The sequence below is a fragment of the Pecten maximus genome, chromosome 14 (genome assembly GCF_902652985.1).
Source record: "Pecten maximus chromosome 14, xPecMax1.1, whole genome shotgun sequence".
Taxonomy (NCBI): domain Eukaryota; kingdom Metazoa; phylum Mollusca; class Bivalvia; order Pectinida; family Pectinidae; genus Pecten; species Pecten maximus.
This window is the reverse complement of record NC_047028.1, coordinates 30,813,371-30,832,668: the sequence shown is the minus strand read 5'-3', so window position 1 is coordinate 30,832,668 and position 19,298 is coordinate 30,813,371. Positions and strand designations below refer to the sequence as shown.

The 19,298-nt window shown below is 37.3% G+C and overlaps 1 protein-coding gene across 5 annotated transcripts; it reads right to left on the bottom strand.

Moving 5' to 3' along the window:
• Positions 1 to 101: 101 nt before the first annotated feature.
• On the bottom strand, positions 102 to 18,477 carry LOC117342275. 5 transcript variants are annotated; one of them, XM_033904365.1, is made up of 7 exons: positions 17,664 to 18,477; positions 8,999 to 9,148; positions 6,693 to 8,313; positions 5,906 to 6,065; positions 3,322 to 4,915; positions 2,275 to 2,867; positions 102 to 2,169 (listed from the first exon to the last, which is right to left on the bottom strand). In XM_033904365.1, exons 1-7 carry the CDS (start codon positions 18,469 to 18,471, stop codon positions 1,930 to 1,932), a joined length of 5,166 nt encoding a protein of 1,721 aa, XP_033760256.1. In that variant the 5' UTR covers positions 18,472 to 18,477; the 3' UTR covers positions 102 to 1,929. The 5 variants fall into 5 exon arrangements, with proteins under 5 accessions (XP_033760256.1, XP_033760255.1, XP_033760259.1 ...); XM_033904364.1 differs by having other exon boundaries at positions 102 to 2,867; XM_033904368.1 differs by lacking the exon at positions 17,664 to 18,477 and adding an exon at positions 11,040 to 11,124 and having other exon boundaries at positions 102 to 2,867.
• Between the last annotated feature and the right edge of the window lie 821 nt (positions 18,478 to 19,298).

The following is a 19,298-nucleotide window of genomic DNA, read 5'->3' as shown; positions in this document are numbered from 1 at the left end:
ATAATATCGGATAACTTTTTTAAGTTGACGATTTCCTCATGTTTGGCATCAAAAGCTATAAAACTTGCAGGAAGTTTAATACTAAGTAAACAAAGCCATAATAATTTTTCCTGTTTTATTTTCATTCATTTCACAAGTTCTTTTAATTTTTCTCTATCACATTCAACACATGGTAATCTGTAATTGATATGCATATCTCCCCATTTTGACGGATATACAAAATAGGAGAAAACTCCATCAAAGGAGGAGATAACTCCCTAAGACTATACAGAAGGGGAGTTAACTCTCCCATCACATGACAGCTATACACAACCATAATTCATGACTTTTAAAACACTATATTTTTACATGGCAACATGGCAGCAATTGCATAAATTCAACCTTATTGAAATTTCCAGGGGGTTATTGCACATGTTGAAATTTTCACACTGAAGAAAAATATATTCATAAACTTTTACCAAATTTAATACCTTAGAACTAATATATGCTTTGAAGGTGCTTTTTCTGGAGTTCATTGTAACTGGATCTTACAAATTTTGGAAGACAAATGGAGTTTTACCGATGATAATGTTTGAATAATTAAATAAGGCCCCAAATTCAGGAGTAAATCTACGCAAGTATGCATTTTCTCTCAAGGTTACTACATCAAACTGTTAAAATCTACCCTAAAATTTCTTCCAAAACAGAAGAATTATAAAGGCAGAGTGATCTGTACAGAGTTTTACCTTAACTCCAAACATTGTCAAGCAGAAGTGCTGGCAATAACCTTAGACTTCAAAATAAGGGCAATACTAATATCTGACAAATACCAATTTCCACAAGACCAAACGAACAAGTTATCAGACCTTAGCCAATCAGAAACCATGGTAGCCATCTTTGATACTGGATTGGAAAATACTGGTGCTTTTGCATTCCCAGGTGAAATGATTGAAACTATTGAACTGGAAATGCAAACCATGGTAGCTGGCACAAGTCTTGACCAAGCATGGCTGTTCATAGGAATTTTGGTACATGATTATGAAGATTGATGCGCGCAGCTGTCTAGAAATTTTATGGCTGGCTGACAGCAGTTTTTCATAATTTCTAAAAAAAACCAAAACAAAGTCAGTCCACTTGGGACACATCAAACATTCAGTTTGCTCAAAAAAGGACAAACACATCAATTTTTTGTTTACTGTTCTATAATATATGATGGAAACTTTGGAACTCTGCATTTTGAGTCTGCACAAGTACTTGTTACAATTAAGCTATACCCATATCCATTATGTGTGTTTGTTTTCACGGAATTGTACCACTTGAAAAATTTCAACGGGGTTATGGTATGAAAAGAGAGAAAAAGAATTCCAGCAATTCATAGGTCTCAGCTTTGAATCAGAATTGATACTGCAAATTTAAGTATTTTAGTGGTGATCTTATTTTAGCAAATTTCACCCAAAATACGTTCAGCTAAATTGTTATTGAAGATTCTACAAACATGAAGGTTACTGTAGGTACTTGAACTCATCACTGGGCTTATATTAATATCTGTTTTTTTGGTTTGGCATAAAAATGTTAATGTGACAAAATATCTTGTATGTAAAATTACAGAAGATGTGGCAGACATCTTTGATTTGATAATATGGTGTTATTTATGACTTCTTTGAAGTAACCTCAAAAGTTCTAAAAGCAAAAAATTCTACTGTTATATGAATAAATGAACAATGTGTATAGCATAAGTTAACAAGATATTACTATAGATCTATTTTTAGTAACAGTAAATATGACCTTGACTGATCCCCACTACCATTGATTTGAAATCTAGGTAACAATACTGGCACACTGGACAGTATCCTCAATCGCAAGTGAAAATTGCGCTAAAAATAAGTGAGCGGAGATTTCCACCTAATTGAGCTTTTGATCTATAGGGCTAATGATTAAAGTACACTTATGCTAGGAGTAGGCGTAGTATGCTTTGAGCACCTCTGCATCCGATAGTGGCTCAGATTTGACCTCTGAGTCCAATTTTGGCTTTGACTTGACACCTGAGTCTGACTGTGGAGAGCCACTAGGCTCAGATTTCACCACTTTGGAGTTCGATTGGGACTCGGGTATGACCAGAGAGTCTGACTGTGGAGGGCCACAAGGCTCAGATTTCACAACTATGGAGTTTGTTTGGGACTCGTGATTGACCACAGAGTCCGACTGTGGCTTAGACTTGACTCCTGAGTCTGATTTTGGAGAGCCACTAGGCTCAGATTTCACCACTTTGGAGTTCGATTGGGACTCCGGTATGACCACAGAGTCTGACTGTGGTTTGTCACAAAGCACAGATTTCACAATTTGGGAGTTTGGTTGAGGCTCCGATATAACCACTAAGTCCGACTGTTGAGTGTCACAAGGCTCAGATTTAACAACTTTCGAGTCTGATTGTGAAACCTCTTTCTGCTGTAATTTACACTTATAACTTTCCATTGAATTTTCTGCTATAGCACACGAATCCACATTTCTTGAGTCTACCGGCTCAAGTTTGAGCTTGGGATGAATGACTGTATGTGTTATTGCTGACGTAGGTGAAATGTCATTAGAATTAGATAACAACGGCTCCTTTTTCACTTTTAGAGTTGTCTCCCCTGAACGATCTGGGTAACCTTCTTTAATAGATTCTGTTTTCACTTCCGGCATGGAAGCAGGTCGCGGAGTGATCTCCCCTTCAAGAAGATGAGTATTGATGTCTTCATTTGTAGCACCGTTAAAAACCTGAACTAACTTGAGTTTTTTATTTGGTGGACCTACTGGAATGTCTGCCATTAGATCAGGCTGTGGTCTTGTCAACGTGGGTACTTCATCCTCTGGTGAGGTTCTTTCCCGTTTAATTGATTGTACCGGATCTGTAACAAAAAATAATAACAGAAAACTTCTTTTAGAATGTGTTTTTGAATCGAGAGCTTTAAAAAACAACATCAAACTGCTCCTCATTAAAATGACTAACGACATAAATATAAAGTTTTGTTTTTTTTTAATTTTCCCATTAACTATTTTATAAAATAATTCAAAGCTTTTCTTTCCTTTTACTTTTAAAAAAAATTTTTTTTTGACATTAACATTTTCATATAGGGGGCTCATCTTAGGATAATACAGTTCTAAATTTTACACTAGGGGAGGGGGCTTATCTGAGGATGAATACGATACTAAACTTTTACATTTAGGGAGGGAGCTTATCTGAGGATAAATACAGTGCTGTATTTTCACACCAGGGGAGGGGGCTTATTTGAGGGTAAATACAGTTATATACTTTTACACTTATTTGAGGATAAAACCAGCATGAACTAAAATTGTACTAACCAGAGGTTTCCATGTTTCCACTAGAATCTGAACTGATTTCCTGCTTGATTTGAGGATTTGCATTTACTCTCCTGATTTCTGGAGCATCATCATCCTCAACTAACATAATTTTGATTTCCTCATTATTTTCCGAGTCAAGTATTACAAAGGAGACAGGATCTTTGTTTTCATCATTTTCATCGCTTTTCTCATTAAAATCATCGTCTTCATCGTCATCCACCAGACAGAGGTCTACTGTGGTATTATGGTAATCCATCGGTTCTGGTTTGATAGTGACACAGTCAAGTTCCATATGATCGGTACCAATATCCTTATTCGTGACAATCGTTACTTGACCCGAGTTTTCCACGACTTGATCGGACATATCTTTATCTGTATCAACATTTACAGGATCATCGTCCTTACAAACTAACATTAATGGCTCGTCAGGTGATTTTTCATCCCGCCTTTCATTGCTGTCATCATCAGAGCATTCTATGTTATCTTCCATAATTTCGTGCTCAGCATCATCATCTTCGTTGTCGCTGATAAGGTCAATACTGATTGGTTGCTGGGGCTTTAGGACATTCTCTGGACTAATCCGGTCTTGAAGATATCTTTCAGAAATATAGGCCAGTCGATATTCATTGTCCTTGGGCTGGTCGTTGGCCAGAAATCCTGGAAGATGGGCTACCGGAGAAACCATGTTGGCTTTTCCCCCAGCATTTGAACTTTGTGTCCCGGGTAAGATATTGACCGTGTCCGAGGCCCGACCTTGTTTTTCTGGTGGTAATTTACCAACAGGAATTGTTACCTCGGTGCCAGGCTCGACAGAGCTAATGGCTACAGGTGAACTTCTTCCAGTCACAAAAACTGCTGTATCGCTTGTCATTTTAAACAGCATCTGCTTTGAATTTTCCTTATCTTCCACCTCTTCTTCCACTCTGAATGACATTGCAGCTGGATGCAAACCTTCCTTCCATTTTTTTATTTCATCTCTCTTGAGAAGGACTGCTTCGTTCAGAGTAACTCTTGAATGCCACAGTCTCCCCACTGTCTCCAAAACTTTCTTGTTCTTGTTGTTCGTGTGGATGGTGGCGCTTTCCTTGAAAACATTCCACTGACCGTCTATGATAGTAGGGAAAAAGTCTAGCCATTGTTCATAGTGGTTGACAGCTATCAACTGAAGGCCGGGTGTAACAATGGTATCCCTGCCCACCATCACTTTAATTAATTCCTGGAAAGATTTCACCATGCATTGTCCCATCAGCAAAATGGTTTCCACTTTAGACTTTCGTAACGAATGCACATTTTTCAAAATGCCAAACACAAGTTCGTCAACGAGATCCTTCGAAAGACTGTTTCCTTTGGCAAAAACATTTGCTTTCACTGCCTGCGTCAGACCTTGTAGTTCTGTCCACAATACCATCACAACCTTGAACTTTTGATCGTACACTTTGGCGAGGAACTGATGGGACTGTTGAGTAACATGACCTTCAATCGTGAGGCTATATCGAAGAAGTTCCTGTATATTGGATGCCATACGGAACATAATTCTTTGAAAGTAGTTTTCTAAACTGTCTGGTATGAGGGCAGGGTCACTCTTCTTTGCCTCCTGAACAAGAAAATGATGTACATGTATTATTGAATAAGAAAATAATGTACATGTATAATGTAAATATCATAGACATACATACTGTATTAGCATTCTCAAATGTTAGCCCGTTGAACAAGTACATGTCGCCTACAACCCCCCCCCCCCCCCCTCTAAAAACAGTTACAGTGACCTTGAACTTTACCAAAAAATCCTGAAACTCGAACTTGATCTGTAGCTAATTATAATAATCATACTGAAGTTACATACCAACTTTCATCAACATACCTTGAAGCAAGGCTGAGAAAAGTGGGGAATGATTGAGTGGATGGACAGACAGATGGACAGACGGATGGGGAGGAAACCTATAGTTTCACTGGAAGGGAACTAATAACCTGTTTTTCCGCCCTAAACACCAAACATTGATACTTTGACAGACAAATATCTGGTGTACAAAATGTACACAAAAAATAATATTTGGTAAGGAAACTTGGGCTACTTGTCAATCAATTTCCTATATAAATGAGCTAATTATTTTCTTTCACAACAAAAATTCCTCTGATTAAAAAAATAAATAAATAAAAAAAAATTGTCACTGCCATGCGTTACATAAAAGAATTAGAGGTTTATTGACCTTCAGTTCACATTTTTTTAATGTCATTGCTACTTGCCCGGGGTTAGTTTAATGAACCTGTTTTTAAAAACATTATGTTTATAATACATAAACTTTTATTCAAGCAGGGGATGGCTAATTAGTAAAAGTAAATAGCATTCATTACCATTTCGATTAAACCAGCCATGGACTTATTATCAGGTATGGGCTTATTATCAGGTACATGTATTGGCTTATTGCAATCAAACAGTTCATTGCCATACATTGGCTTATTGTCATCGATCAGCTTATTGTCATCCATCAACTTATTGTCACCCATCTGCTTATTGCCATATAAATACTGTAATTATTAATTGTTTGGGTGTCAAGGTTTATATCCAGATATTCACACAATTTACCTGGTCTTTGTCATCCTTTGGTGTTTCACTTGTTTTCTGAAAATTTTTCCTGTCTAGTAACTTGGCCATGAGACTGTGTTTGGCTGTAATTTTGCCACTATTGGATCTCTTTGTTGATTTTGAGGACACAGCACCATCAGATTTTTTGGCAGTACTAGCACTGAAAGATAAAAATAAAATTGATAATGTACCGTATATACAAAGTCATTACCCCAATCCATGGATTTTGTTAAAAAAGTACTTTACATACAAACTCATTACCAAAATCCAAGTGTTTCATTATCAAAATTCTTTACATACAAACTCATTACCCATACCTATAAGAGTTTTATTTTTCAGATATTTTGGTTGGATATATATATACAGTACTTCAAAATGCTTTAACATAAATATAACATACACTGTCTACTAGTAGTACTGCAGCCGATATTTTTTATAACAACGATGTATTTTTTATTTGAATTACTTGTTGATCAATTTCTAGTTTTCTAGATTGAAAGATCCTTGTGATTTTCTAAGAAATTATTTCTTTCTGTCATTTTTGTTTCCTTATGTCAAAATCTACATCTTAAGAAATACATGTATCTAAAAGAAACATGTATTGTGCATATAAAATTTATTAATAAGATTTTTAACAAAAACAAAATTATGATACATAATATCAATACAAAGTAGGTATTTCTTAGCTAGTTCTTATTAAACAGCAGCAATTTCATGACTTTTCACAGGATCAAATAACAATTTTTCAGGCTTGTCTTTAGGTTTTACGGAGACAAAAAAACCTTACCTGTCTTTTACATTGGTGTCCAGTCGGCCCAGGTGGTACATCATTTCCAAGTGATTCTGATGATTGACAGGTTTACTACTGCTGACGTTATTTTTTAATTTCAGAGCACATGCTTCATTGTGACTTTCAACACTACCATCCTCTGATATGTCGATCGACTCCTTCGACACTTTTCCGCTCGTCAGGCTCAATTGTATAGGTATGTTATCATTAACCCGTATCCTCTTACCATCGAGCCGTTGATACTGATCGCTGCGATGAACTGCCAGAGCCGAATCCAAGTAAAAAGGCTGACTACACGATTTACACTTAACTTGAAATAAATCCTCGTGCACTTTCATCACATGAGCATAAAGTTTATCACGCTTGTTGAACAAAGACCCACAAAGTCTACATTTGAGGAAGTCAGACCAGAAGGCAACTTCCCCCTTGTGCTTGCTTAAATGATTCTCAGCCTCGACAACACTGGGAAAGTCTTCGCGACACAACATGCAGAGGTAGGTAAGGGGTTGAAGGTGATTGCAGACGTGGGTCTGCAAGGCTTCTTTAGTCGATTGGTTCTTTCCACAGAATGCACATGCTGTGTCGAGGCTGTGAACTTCATGTTCGTGCTTATAGGCAAATTCTTCCGATTTGAACTGAGCACCACAGTGCGTACAGCCACAAGGAGGTAGTTGTGGGTAGTATGAATGTACTGTACGTGTGTGAACTGTCAAATTAACCTTAGAGTTGAACGTCACCTCGCATAAGTAACACTTATGTCGACTTTTAGCACCATGTGGTCCGCTCTCTATGTCAAATTGGTCACTTTCTACCTCTAAAACAGGAGAGGGATCATCTATAGCAATGACCTCGGGCGAATTAGCCTCAGATATGGGGAGTTCATCAGTGGTCACGTTAGATGGTGTTGTGGGTTCAGTTGTTGCTTGACTGCTAATTTTGAGGCCACTTCCATCCAACCCTAACTCTGACTCAAGGCCGGTTGCTATAGTGACGGCTTCTCGAATAGCTTTCCTTGGCGATTTTCTCTCCTTGGGTTTGACCAGTTTTATATCGTCAATATCTGATTGAACCTTGGACAACTCCTGTTGATCCTCGTTAAGAACTGCCGATTCTCTCGGATTGCTTCGTATATTTTTTGTTCCTGAACCTTGACCTTTTGTAATCACGTGTTCCTGTTGTACACCAGATTCTGACCTAGATGCTTCCTCAACATGTTGCTGCTTTCTTTCATTCTCTTTGAGGAAAATTTGCCCAGTTTCTTGCTGGAACATTGCTTTTCTTTCCAAAGATACATTTTGAGATGCCCCCTGAGGTAATGACCTATCTTTGGATGAGGTAAAGATTTCCTGAGATTCATATTTATCACATTCTACTGACCCTATAGAGCAATTCTCGGATGAATTTTTCTTATTTTGAGTCTTGTTTTTATCAGTTGTTAGATCATTGTCAAAGGGACACAACTCTTGTTCATCATCATCATCATCGTCGGTTCCTGAACAATCTTCTTGCATGACCTGATTTTCCTGAGAAGTTTCGCTAACACATAAATCTTCCTCATCAAATAGCCGGATGTCATCCATGTCAATATCATCGTCATCTTCGAGGTCCAACAAGGCACCTTTAAAGGCAAAAGGAAACTATACAGCATTTTTCTTATCAATTCCTCGCACAGATGTCAATCGCCCAACAAAAGGTATTGAAACAGAATATATCAACATCTGATTTGGGTGTTGATTTTTAATAATGGTGACTGTGTAGCAAATTATATTTTATAATGAATAAAAAGGTCATACGGATTGCTGAAAAAGGTATATTTATAAAAACTGTCATACAGACATAAGTTATGATCTAACCTAGGTACAGTGTTTACCAGTTCCATGTGCTATATAAAAAATATCTACACCAGTAAGTTGGTGGATTTACTTACCCGCCATTATTGTTTATAACACGATACTCTTGATATATAAATGCAACAATTAAAAAAAAAAGTAAAACATATATACATATGTATAGGTTCATGTCCCTTTAATAGCAATAGGGGCCGCGGTGGCTGAGTGGTTAAGGTGTCCCGACACTAAGACTTTATCACTAGCCCTTCACCACTGGGTCGCGAGCTCAAAACCCAAGTGGGGCAGTTGCCAGGTACTGACCGTAGGTGGGTGGTTTTTCTCCAGGTACCCCGGCTTTCCTCAACCTCTAAAACCAGGCAGGTCCTTAAATGATCCTGGCTGTTAATAGGACATTAAACCAAATACACCAAACCAAATAAATCAAATAGCAATTTGCCTTGAAAAACTTATTACCATTATCATCATCTTCCTCTTCCTCGTCATCATCGTTTGTATTCATCTCTTTCTCATCGCCCGACTCTGATTCATTCTCCATTCTCTTCCACCACAACTTTGGAGTTCTGACAAATCTCTGCCACTGCTCAGCTTCAGGTACAGATAATCCTGTATTAAAAAAAGAAAATTTAGAAAAATAAAATACAAATAGCCATAGTAATATTGATGATAATATGATCCACCAAAATATACATCAGATACTCATAATAACAAATATTACCGTCCATTAAACAAGTTTGTGTGACAGTCACGATAATGTCTGGTATATTCCTTTCACCAGATAAACCTCTGCTCTCTAGCCTCTGACCTTGTATGTGTATAAATATGAGTGCTTGTTTTAATGACAAGACCCTCTGACCTCTGACCTTATTGGTGTATATTAAGGAGCACTGTTTCAAAAACACCCTCTGACCTCTGACCTTTGGCATTATACATGTATATGTAGGACACTATTTGAACAACAGTATATAATAAACAAACTTCTGTAAATGTCACGAGTCAAAATTATATTATTCTACTTAATAGGTACATTTATTTTGTATATGTTGTGCCTACAATAAAAGCATAGTGAGTGGCCATGGGGCTCACATCTAGATATACCCCCACCCTCTCATGACCAATAAAATAAATCTATCCAGGAGTTAAAAGAGATATCTTCTACCCACTTTTTAAGTGGTCAAGTGTTACCTTTGACCTTTAACCTTGACTGATGACCACCAAAATCTTATCAGGTTTAGAATTTGATTGGGTGATGCTAATGGTGTGAATGATAACTAAATCTGTCAAGAGGACTCAGGTTTATAATATATGTAACAAGGTCATCACAAAGAGACAGACGGACAGTTTCTATAAATAGATATTAGAAAATAAATGGATTGGACAACAGACAAGTCAATGTATAAACATTCCTCTCCATAATAACATATATCATAATCAACTCTCCATATCTACAGACCATATGTCAGTAGTAATTATTCCAATATCATTTTTTTGTTTGTTTGTTTTTTGCATTTTTAAGATTTAATATCCCTACAATGTGATTCATATCCTGGTATGAGGAAATGATAAATGGAGACTAATAAGCAAGCATGCATAATGGAGTCAAATAGAAAGTATAACCTAACTAGGAGTTGTTAACTATAATCTCCCAAAGTGAATTAAACTTGTGCAAGGAACCATTATGGAGAGAAATTATTAATAGGCAAGTTTGTGTAATTTACGAAAGCTTGTGGTTTTCGCCAACCTGAAGGAACATGTCACATCCAAATAAAAAATATCGCAAAACATATGATTTCTATTAGATGCTAACCAACTTTGTGTTGTTCCGATTAAACAATTCAATCAATTATTAGTCGTTTTAGCTCTGACTTCGTCTAATCGATCATGATTTTTTGTGATCAATCATGGTTTCATTATAACATGGACATTTTAAAGATTTATGGCCAACTTCAACAATTAATAAATGAACAATATCACTAGTAAATTGAAATAAAAATGCATTAAAACAACATTTAAAACATAGCTAGATGCCTCAAACATATCCGCAACATTTCCCCCAATTTTGTAGCCCGAGTTTCCCCTGGCCCTGACACCATGTCTGGTGTACAGTACTGTAGGGTCCCTACACCAGACAGGGTATCAGGGCCAGGGGAAACTCGATCTACCTATTTTGGTGTATGCTTTTGCAGATATTTCTCTTTCTGATCAACATCGATCAATAATCGATCGTTTAAAAATGGTGATGATCAATCATGAAATTTATAGTGATTCCCAACACTAGTAAAACTTAATTATCATCCATCCTATTCAGCATAGATCTACGGTTCACTTGACTTTGTTTACACAATAAGGATAAAGATCACATTTCTAAACAAGTTATGTCTCTATATTGATTAATGAAATCACTTCGTGCAGTTGGATTTTTATGATATTAAAAGATTTAAAGTGTTGATTTTCCAAACCATACCTTACTTATACCTGCATCAAACAGTCAATTTACATTTTTGCAGGTGCCCGTGGTTGTGTACAAACTGGTCTACGAACAGCGAGGCATTCGGAATACCCATTTTATGGATGATTACTCTTCTTTTAAAGGCCAAAAATGAGGTTTTCCGAATAACATATCTTACGGCGTGTTCGATTAGGACCAGCTATTATTTAAAGAGGAACAAAACGTAAGCTTAATTTTCAAAAAGTTTTTTTTTTTTGTTAATTCATGGAAATCATGAGATAATCGTTGGTAATATTAAAACATAACTGCACATCAAACCTGATAGCATACCAGTAGGTTTAAGGTGAAAATTGAAATAACTGAATATGTATAGTCAGTAATTAAGTCTTTAGTGAGCTAAATTAAAACAAAAATGAGCAAAGTTTCAGACACTAATCGTTTGCTGTGAATACAAAGACCAAGTTGTCGACATCTTAGCCAGCAGCCAAGCAATCGTGATTGTTGATTTCAATTAGGCCTACCGATGATTTTGCATACAAACGATATATCTGACAGTTTTGAACGCTAAAATCCGAGACCTGCTAAAATTTAAACTATAACAGTTTTTTTTTTGTTATTTATCTTCTGTTGTGTGTATTATGAACGATGTAAATGCAGCACCGTTTTGTAAATGGAAAATGAGAAGAAAATGGAAATTCGCAGACGAAGGCGAGGAGTTCCGCGATGCTAACGTGAAGGCAGACAAAAACGGCCGATGACAAAGGCAAACACAATGGATCTATCTATTGTTCTTACGATGGAAAATAATGGCATGTACATGTACATTTTAAATGCAAATATATATAGAGAGATTTGTGGAAAATCTGGGGTTGATATTTTAAATTTGAAACAAATTCTTCTAAAGTAAGTTTAAAACTTTAAATCTACTTACGGGAATCGACTGGAATCTGAACTTCCATTTCCACGTGAATTTTTAACAACACTTTCCACCCTGCTAACACATGAAGCTTTGGTATGTTTTATTGCAAGGGATGATGAAAAGGAAGTACAGCGGACGATATTCTACGAGACGAATTCCATTTCACATAATGAAATACATATTAGTAAATGAAATACACATCAGTTGATTTCAAAATACACATATATATGACACGTATATTATACAATTTTCCTATTGAATGCACTGATGGTCCGCTCCAGTTACCCCTCGAGTCTGAGACCTGACCCGACCGAATCAATATTAATTTATTATTAGCAGTATGCAGTTAATCATACAGTTCTTATTTTTAATGTACAGTACAGTACATATGACAGACTGCCTAAAGTCTATACATCAGTGCTAGGTTCCTAATATCCTTCCGGGTACTGAAGTCACCAATGTGAGATTAACAGGTAGATATTAGTTATAATTAAAGTATACTACTTCATAATGATTGACAGGTCAGTCCTGACCATTGTAAGCCTACCCCAGGCATTAACTTTACAATATGTCCAGAAAGGACAAAAAGTGTGTCGACGCTTATAAGACTGGCGCAAAAAGATTACATCAATCATAAATTATTTTCATGTGCAGCAACACATTTGTCAATCCTAGGAACACTATCATTAAACCATTCATATTGTTTATACATATTGTATTGTTATAATTTTCAATTTAAATTTGCCAGTGTCTCGCCGAATTTCACTCCGTAACATTTCCATTATCTAATTAGCTTAATTTATGACATATTTAGTGAATCTGATGGTGCATGGTATATGCTTATCTGCGTCTTTTCATCTTAGTTGGTGCTTAAATCTGTCCTCTACAGCTAGTCTCCTGACCAGACGTGGTATTTTCACCAACTTTAATTTGACTTTTTTAATCAATAACTGGTTTTTACAAATATTTTAATTCAAGAGATTGGTGCAGAATAGTTCAAATGTCACTCTTGTTTTCCGTAAAGTGGCAATGGAAAAGTCTTGACCGCTTTTTGAGAGAGTAAGAATAGTCTCAAGATCTCCCCTAGGACAGATTTTAGAGAGAGTAAGGATAGTCTGAATATTTCCCTTAGGACAGATTTTAGAGAAGGGAAGGATAGTCTGAGGATCTCTATTAGGACAGCTTTTAGAGAGAGTAAGAATAGTCTGAGGATCATCCTTAGGACAGATTTTTGAGAGAGGAAGGATACGTCTGAGGATCATCCTTAGGACAGATTTTAGAGAGAGTAAGGATAGTCTGAGGATCATCCTTAGGACAGGATTTAGAGAGAGTAAGGATACGTCTGAGGATCATCCTTAGGACAGATTTTAGAGAGAGTAAGGATAGTCTGAGGATCATCCCTTAGGACAGATTTTAGAGAGAGTAAGGATAGTCTGAAGATTTCCCTTAGGACAGATTTTAGAGAGGGGAAGGATAGTCTGAGGATCTCTATTAGGACAGATTTTAGAGAGAGTAAGGATGGTCTGAGGATCATCCTTAGGACAGATTTTAGAGAGAGGAGATACGTCTGAGGATCATCCTTAGGACAGAATTTAGAGAGGAAGAATAGTCTGAGGATCATCCTTAGGACAGATTTTAGAGAGAGTAAGGATAGTCTGAGGATCTCCCTTAGGACAGTTTTTAGAGAGAGGAAGGATGGTCTGAGGACCTGCCTGAGGACAGTTTTTTTTTTAAATTTCTTTTGCCGTGAGTTGTAATAACTTGTGCTCTTTGTATCAAATAGGTTAACAATTAAAAAAACCGTTTTGTTATTATGTCTGATCGTTTATACCGCTTGTACTCTCTTTCAACAGCTTTCATATATGACGTTGAATGTCAGTTTCCTCTACAGCAACCCACTAAAGACTAAAAATTTGAATCTGTGGTTTGAGTATCTAAAACACGCTGTGGTCATGTATTTGTTGTTTTATTTGTTCATAAACAATGCATTGTAGGGGATAATGATATCGGTTCTCCCTGGTATATTCCAGACGTTTTCAAAATGAATATTCAATATGATTTCAGACGAGAGATTGTGGATAGGGACCATCAAGTTAAGGTCAGATTGGTTCCATTTGTTAGCGGCTACAAAGAAGTGGAACGGCTCACGGACCGACACAAAACAGGCAGAAGTCTTTTGTTTTTCTGTCAACCATTTATACTATGTTAACTATATTTCCATAAACACTATAGATATCATTCGGTTTTCTGTTTTTCTCAACTTCGATATTTGTATATTTTATATGCGACAACACCACGGGGGTCTCTAAATAATCTTCACGGACCAAGGCACCTCGTATTCAATTCGGGTCGAAATACAACTAGGCAGATATATCTTTGGGCGTTCAACTTCATTGAGGCAATATTCAGGTCAGATTGAAACAGAAGTAGGGTTAGAATGAAGTATGGTTGCGGCATGATTTGTTTAGATTGAGGTATGCTATTTAGGATATATACAGTAGTTGAGATAGGATTGAGAAATATGTCAAGCGTTTAAGACATGTTATTGTGACAACAAATCTACTGTATATGTCCCTTCATCCGGAACATCCTCTGGTACCATCGGTATCAGTCATTCACCTCAATTTCTTGAGAGAGGATACTTCAACCTCAAGTTCTTGTGAGAGGAGACGTTAACCTCAAGGTTTTGTGAGATGAGACAACCTCAAGGTTTTGTGAGAGGAGACGACAACCTCACGGTCTTGTGAGAGGAGACTTCAGCCTCACGGTCTTATGAGAGGAGACGTCAACCTCAACGTCTTGTGAGAGGAGACGACAACCTCACGGTCTTGTGAGAGGAGACGACAGCCTCACGGTCTTATGAGAGGAGACTTCAGCCCCAAGGTCTTGTGAGAGGAGACGACAACCTCACGGTCTTATGAGAGGAGACTTCAGCCTCACGGTCTTATGAGAGGAGACGTCAACCTCAACGTCTTGTGAGAGGAGACGACAACCTCACGGTCTTGTGAGAGGAGACGACAGCCTCACGGTCTTGTGAGAGGAGACGTCAACCTCACGGTCTTGTGAGAGGAGACGACAGCCTCACGGTCTTGTGAGAGGAGACGACAGCCTCACGGTCTTGTGAGAGGAGACGACAACCTCACGGTCTTGTGAGAGCAGACGACAACCTCACGGTCTTGTGAGAGGAGACGTCAACTTCAAGGTTTCGTAAGAGGAGACGTCAACCTCAACGTCTTGTGAGAGCAGACGACAACCTCACAATCTTTGAGAGCAGACGACAACCTCACAATCTTTGAGAGCAGACGACAACCTCGCGGTCTTGTGAGAGGAGACGACAACTTCACGGTCTTGTTCAAGCATAGATTTCATTTTCAGATTAAGAAATGTTTACAATACCATTAGGTCCCCTTTATCTAATACTGTTGTACAATATTTAATGTATTTAGCAATATCAAAAGTGATTATGCCACGTTTTAATAACGTAGACAAATTTATGTATTAATGAAAACACTACCTGCAAATCACTTGTATAATATATACAAAGTACCTAGTAATTGTAGACTAAAAAAAAAAAAATTCATTAATTCATTTGTTTTGTGAGCTGACTGCAGCTGCGTATCAAATAATACATGTTTTCATATTAATGAGAAATATTATGCCAGAAGCAAATCTAAAACTACTAATGATCTTTCTACATGATTTCAATTAGTAATTTTCATTGCTGTTTTATAGTTAAATTAAGTTTTAATCTGCCCTTTGTAAGGGTATAACTACGATGTTGATGGCGCCATGAACAGACTGGCAGAGACCTTCTCAACCACCGGAAAACTCTAGTGGGCCACACAGTAGAACAATAAGGGAGACCGAGACCAGGGACCGTCCATTGGAAAATCCTTACAGTTCAGTCTCATAGTAAGTGGTTATTCCTCCAATTGGCCATACAATTGCCTAGAAAGCAATACATTTTGAGAAATATTCGTTTACATAATCTACACTGTAAATACATAATCACATCATTATTTACTTGGTGTTTAAACGTTTGAAATATCTATATCACGGAAAAGTTATGTTATTATTACGTAATTCTCCAGGGAGGAAACTGTTAAAATAATGATCTGTACAAAGAATGCATAAACTCAATTCACTCATAAATTTCACAAATTCGTGCATAAAATTCAAACTGGAGGTCCTCCTCGGAGGGAGATCAAAATGGCAGCAAAGACCATATCATGAGTGAAATTAGCCAAGTACGCTGCATTAAAAAAAAAATGAATTAAAGGAATAATGAAAAAGATATTAATAAAATATGTAGCATCTGTCATTGTATGGTACAGAGTAGTCATACTATTTGATCAACGTTTACAATTTACTCAACAATTAATCCTATGTCAAGGCAAGATAGAACACGAGAACTTCAGAAGAACAGTACCCAGTAAAAACAGTGAGATTATCACTTTGAAACCAACGTATATCAACCAACTGTCTCTCTTACGGATGTACTGAACTAGGATCGTCCATTAGGAAAATCCTAACTGTTCATCTTCAAAATTGGTGGCAATTTGTCCATAGACCAAGCAAAGAGGCTCATTCAGAAACTGTAGAATCTATGAAACTGAAGTATCGTAGAGAGAAAGATAGGTCTTTCTCCGTGTTATTTGGAATACAGGACAGTGGTTGGGATCTATACTTCCCGCTGATTACATCAACAAATGCCTGTCATATCCGCGGAGATTGTGAAGCACGATCGGAATGTAAAACCTTGAACCTTGTGACCTTGTCTAAACTGATATTGAAAGTTATGGTTACTGTGACTCACATCCTATAACTACCAGTCCCTAACCCAACCTACTCCTAATATATTTTGGTTAACACGACACTCTGTTACATTTTGAAAAATTTCCTTCGTTCACAGCCAGATTCATATCTAACATTTTGTAATATTTTGAAAATCTCTTCCTCCTCTCTTAAAAGGCTGTCAAATAAATCATCCATAACGTTTATTCCCTGCACACTTTAGCAGGGTTTGATAGTTCATCACTAGAGTATTTTACCATATAACAAAACCCAGTGGGTTCGTGTATGTGCTAAAGGGGTGACCACAATTCTCAGAGTCAGCATAAATTGCAAAAGGGCCCTTGAGCTTTCTATTGACTTGATTAAAAAAAATCCATTGTTGTTCTTCTTTTTGTCGGCTGTCCCCTTTAGAAAAGAGTAGGAGATTAACATGCTTTGACTACTACCCTCTCTGAATTCTGTTTTGTGTAACGGAAACACTTCATCTTTCGGTAGACCAAACACGTTCACAGAAATGTCCTTCTGTCGCTGAAATTCATATTTCATATTTTAAGTAGTTTTGGACATGACATGGATGGTCTTCTCTGGAAACAGGGTTTAGGGAAGCAAGTACAGACCATAAAAGCATTTCTGGTTTGTATTAATTCAAAATATTTTGTTTTTCTTTTGAATTTTTTGGGGACAACTCAAGCTAGCTACTCCTAGTCAGGGGTGAATATTCGGTCGAACTGACCTCTAACTTCAATATTTTGTCTATGGACCACCCATTTTCATCCATCTCAAAGTTTTGATAAGATTTGTGCAATGAAAGATTTCTGCTAATTGTTTTACTATTTGTGAGACATCTGAACATGGAAAATGATAGATCTACATGTTTTTATTATGTTGGCTCAGCCTAGACAGCTACCTTATTCTCATAATACTGTACTTCACAATAAGCATCATGGACCATTTCATACCTTTCGAGTTTTGCAGCCTCTCTTCCAATATTTTTGTTATTGTCATTTGATTGTCCATAAAAAACTGGAGAACGTTCCATACATTTCCTGGACTAGGTTCCATCACTTCAGTCCGGGCAGATCCCTCAAGTGCGGAAATACCGACATCTCGTTGATTGCGAGTTTTCCAAGTTTCTCGTCTCTTCAAGCATCTATCACAGACATCAGTACCGTCACCATGGAAACCTTCTGGGAGATGACAGTGGCACCAATTACATTTTCTCCCTTGAACTCCACAAGGCGCACATAATCTCTTTCCTGATAATAAAGGTTTTGTTCTTGAACAACATACACACTTTCCGGTATGTACCACATTCGATGTTCCTCCGTTTTCTTCGTCAGTCGTGTCGTTCGGTGTTCCTCCTTCGTTTTCGTCAGTCTCTAGTAACCTATGAGCTTTCTTACTAATGGAGTCGCTCATATCATCCGGCTTTCTTTTCACGGAGAATTTGTTATCTTTGTGTTGATTCATATGCCTAGTAAAGTTGTCTTTTCTATTGAAACTTACCTCGCAAATAGAGCAGGTAAACTTTAAATCCTCGTGAGCTGATCTCTTATGCCGCAGCAGATGACTTTTTTGTTTATACACTTTGCTGCAAACATCACATTTGTTTTCTTTTGTTTTTTTCGTATCATTGCTTGTAGATAATTTTAGGGATGAACGGCCGAAGTCAAGCTCCGTCACCGTAGCCTCGTTTATTCGACATTCTTCTGTCGATTTATCCAACTCTGCCACAGTTCCTATTGTGTAAATATACTGCCTGTCCATCTTGAATCTAACGTCACACGACCCCATTTGGTACAATTTTTACACATTTATTCTAGGTTATCTATGTATAAATACTCCTCACCACAGGTTGAAGTCTCGTTCTGCTTGACTGTTTATACACACGTCCGCAGGCCTCTAGTGCTATATTAAACCTCAACTGAATATTACACATGTAAAGTCAAATTATACGTGGAGGGAAAATCAAGATTGGGTTAAAATAGCCATGACGCAATAGAGGAGAGGCAAATTGGACATGCCATCACTATGTTGAGTTAAACCTTTATCGTTCTAAATATAGTCATGTTTGTATATAGCGATAAAAACACCTAGATACGTCATAACATATACCTCCCCTTCTGCTATTGATAGCAATGGGACACAATTTTAGATGAAAAATAGCGATAAGAAACGGGTTAAAAATAACCACGATCCCCACTGGGGGATATGACTAGAATGTGTGGAGGATTGGGAAAACCCAACTTGTTCTAAATATATACGCTTATCCCTCATCCCTCATCCTTCACGCCAGCGAGGGATCCCCTATATAAACCTATGAGAGGGATGGGGTGACGTAGAAGTATCAATTTCTATTTGTTACCCTCTATGTTGTACTTAAAATAACCAGCGACAACTGTTTTAAGTATAAATGTCGAGCATTATCAATAAGTGATTCATAGACACCGATAAAATAAATGGTCAGAGTATCGAACTTACACGACCTTAATTACACGTTACCCCTTCCAAGGCCACATCAGGACCGACTCTATCAGGGCCTGTTCTCACTGAGTGACCAACCATTTTAATTATTATTACTTCAAACACGGGGA

Coding starts and splice junctions, on each gene's coding strand:
- LOC117342275 (XM_033904364.1), bottom strand. CDS start 18,471: ATGGACAGGCAGTATATTTACACAATAGGAACTGTGGCAGAGTTGGAT. Junction 8,314..8,998: donor AGAGGAAGATGATGATAATG/GTAATAAGTTTT, acceptor TTGCCTTTAAAG/GTGCCTTGTTGGACCTCGAA. Junction 4,916..5,905: donor CAAAGGATGACAAAGACCAG/GTAAATTGTGTG, acceptor TTTCTTGTTCAG/GAGGCAAAGAAGAGTGACCC.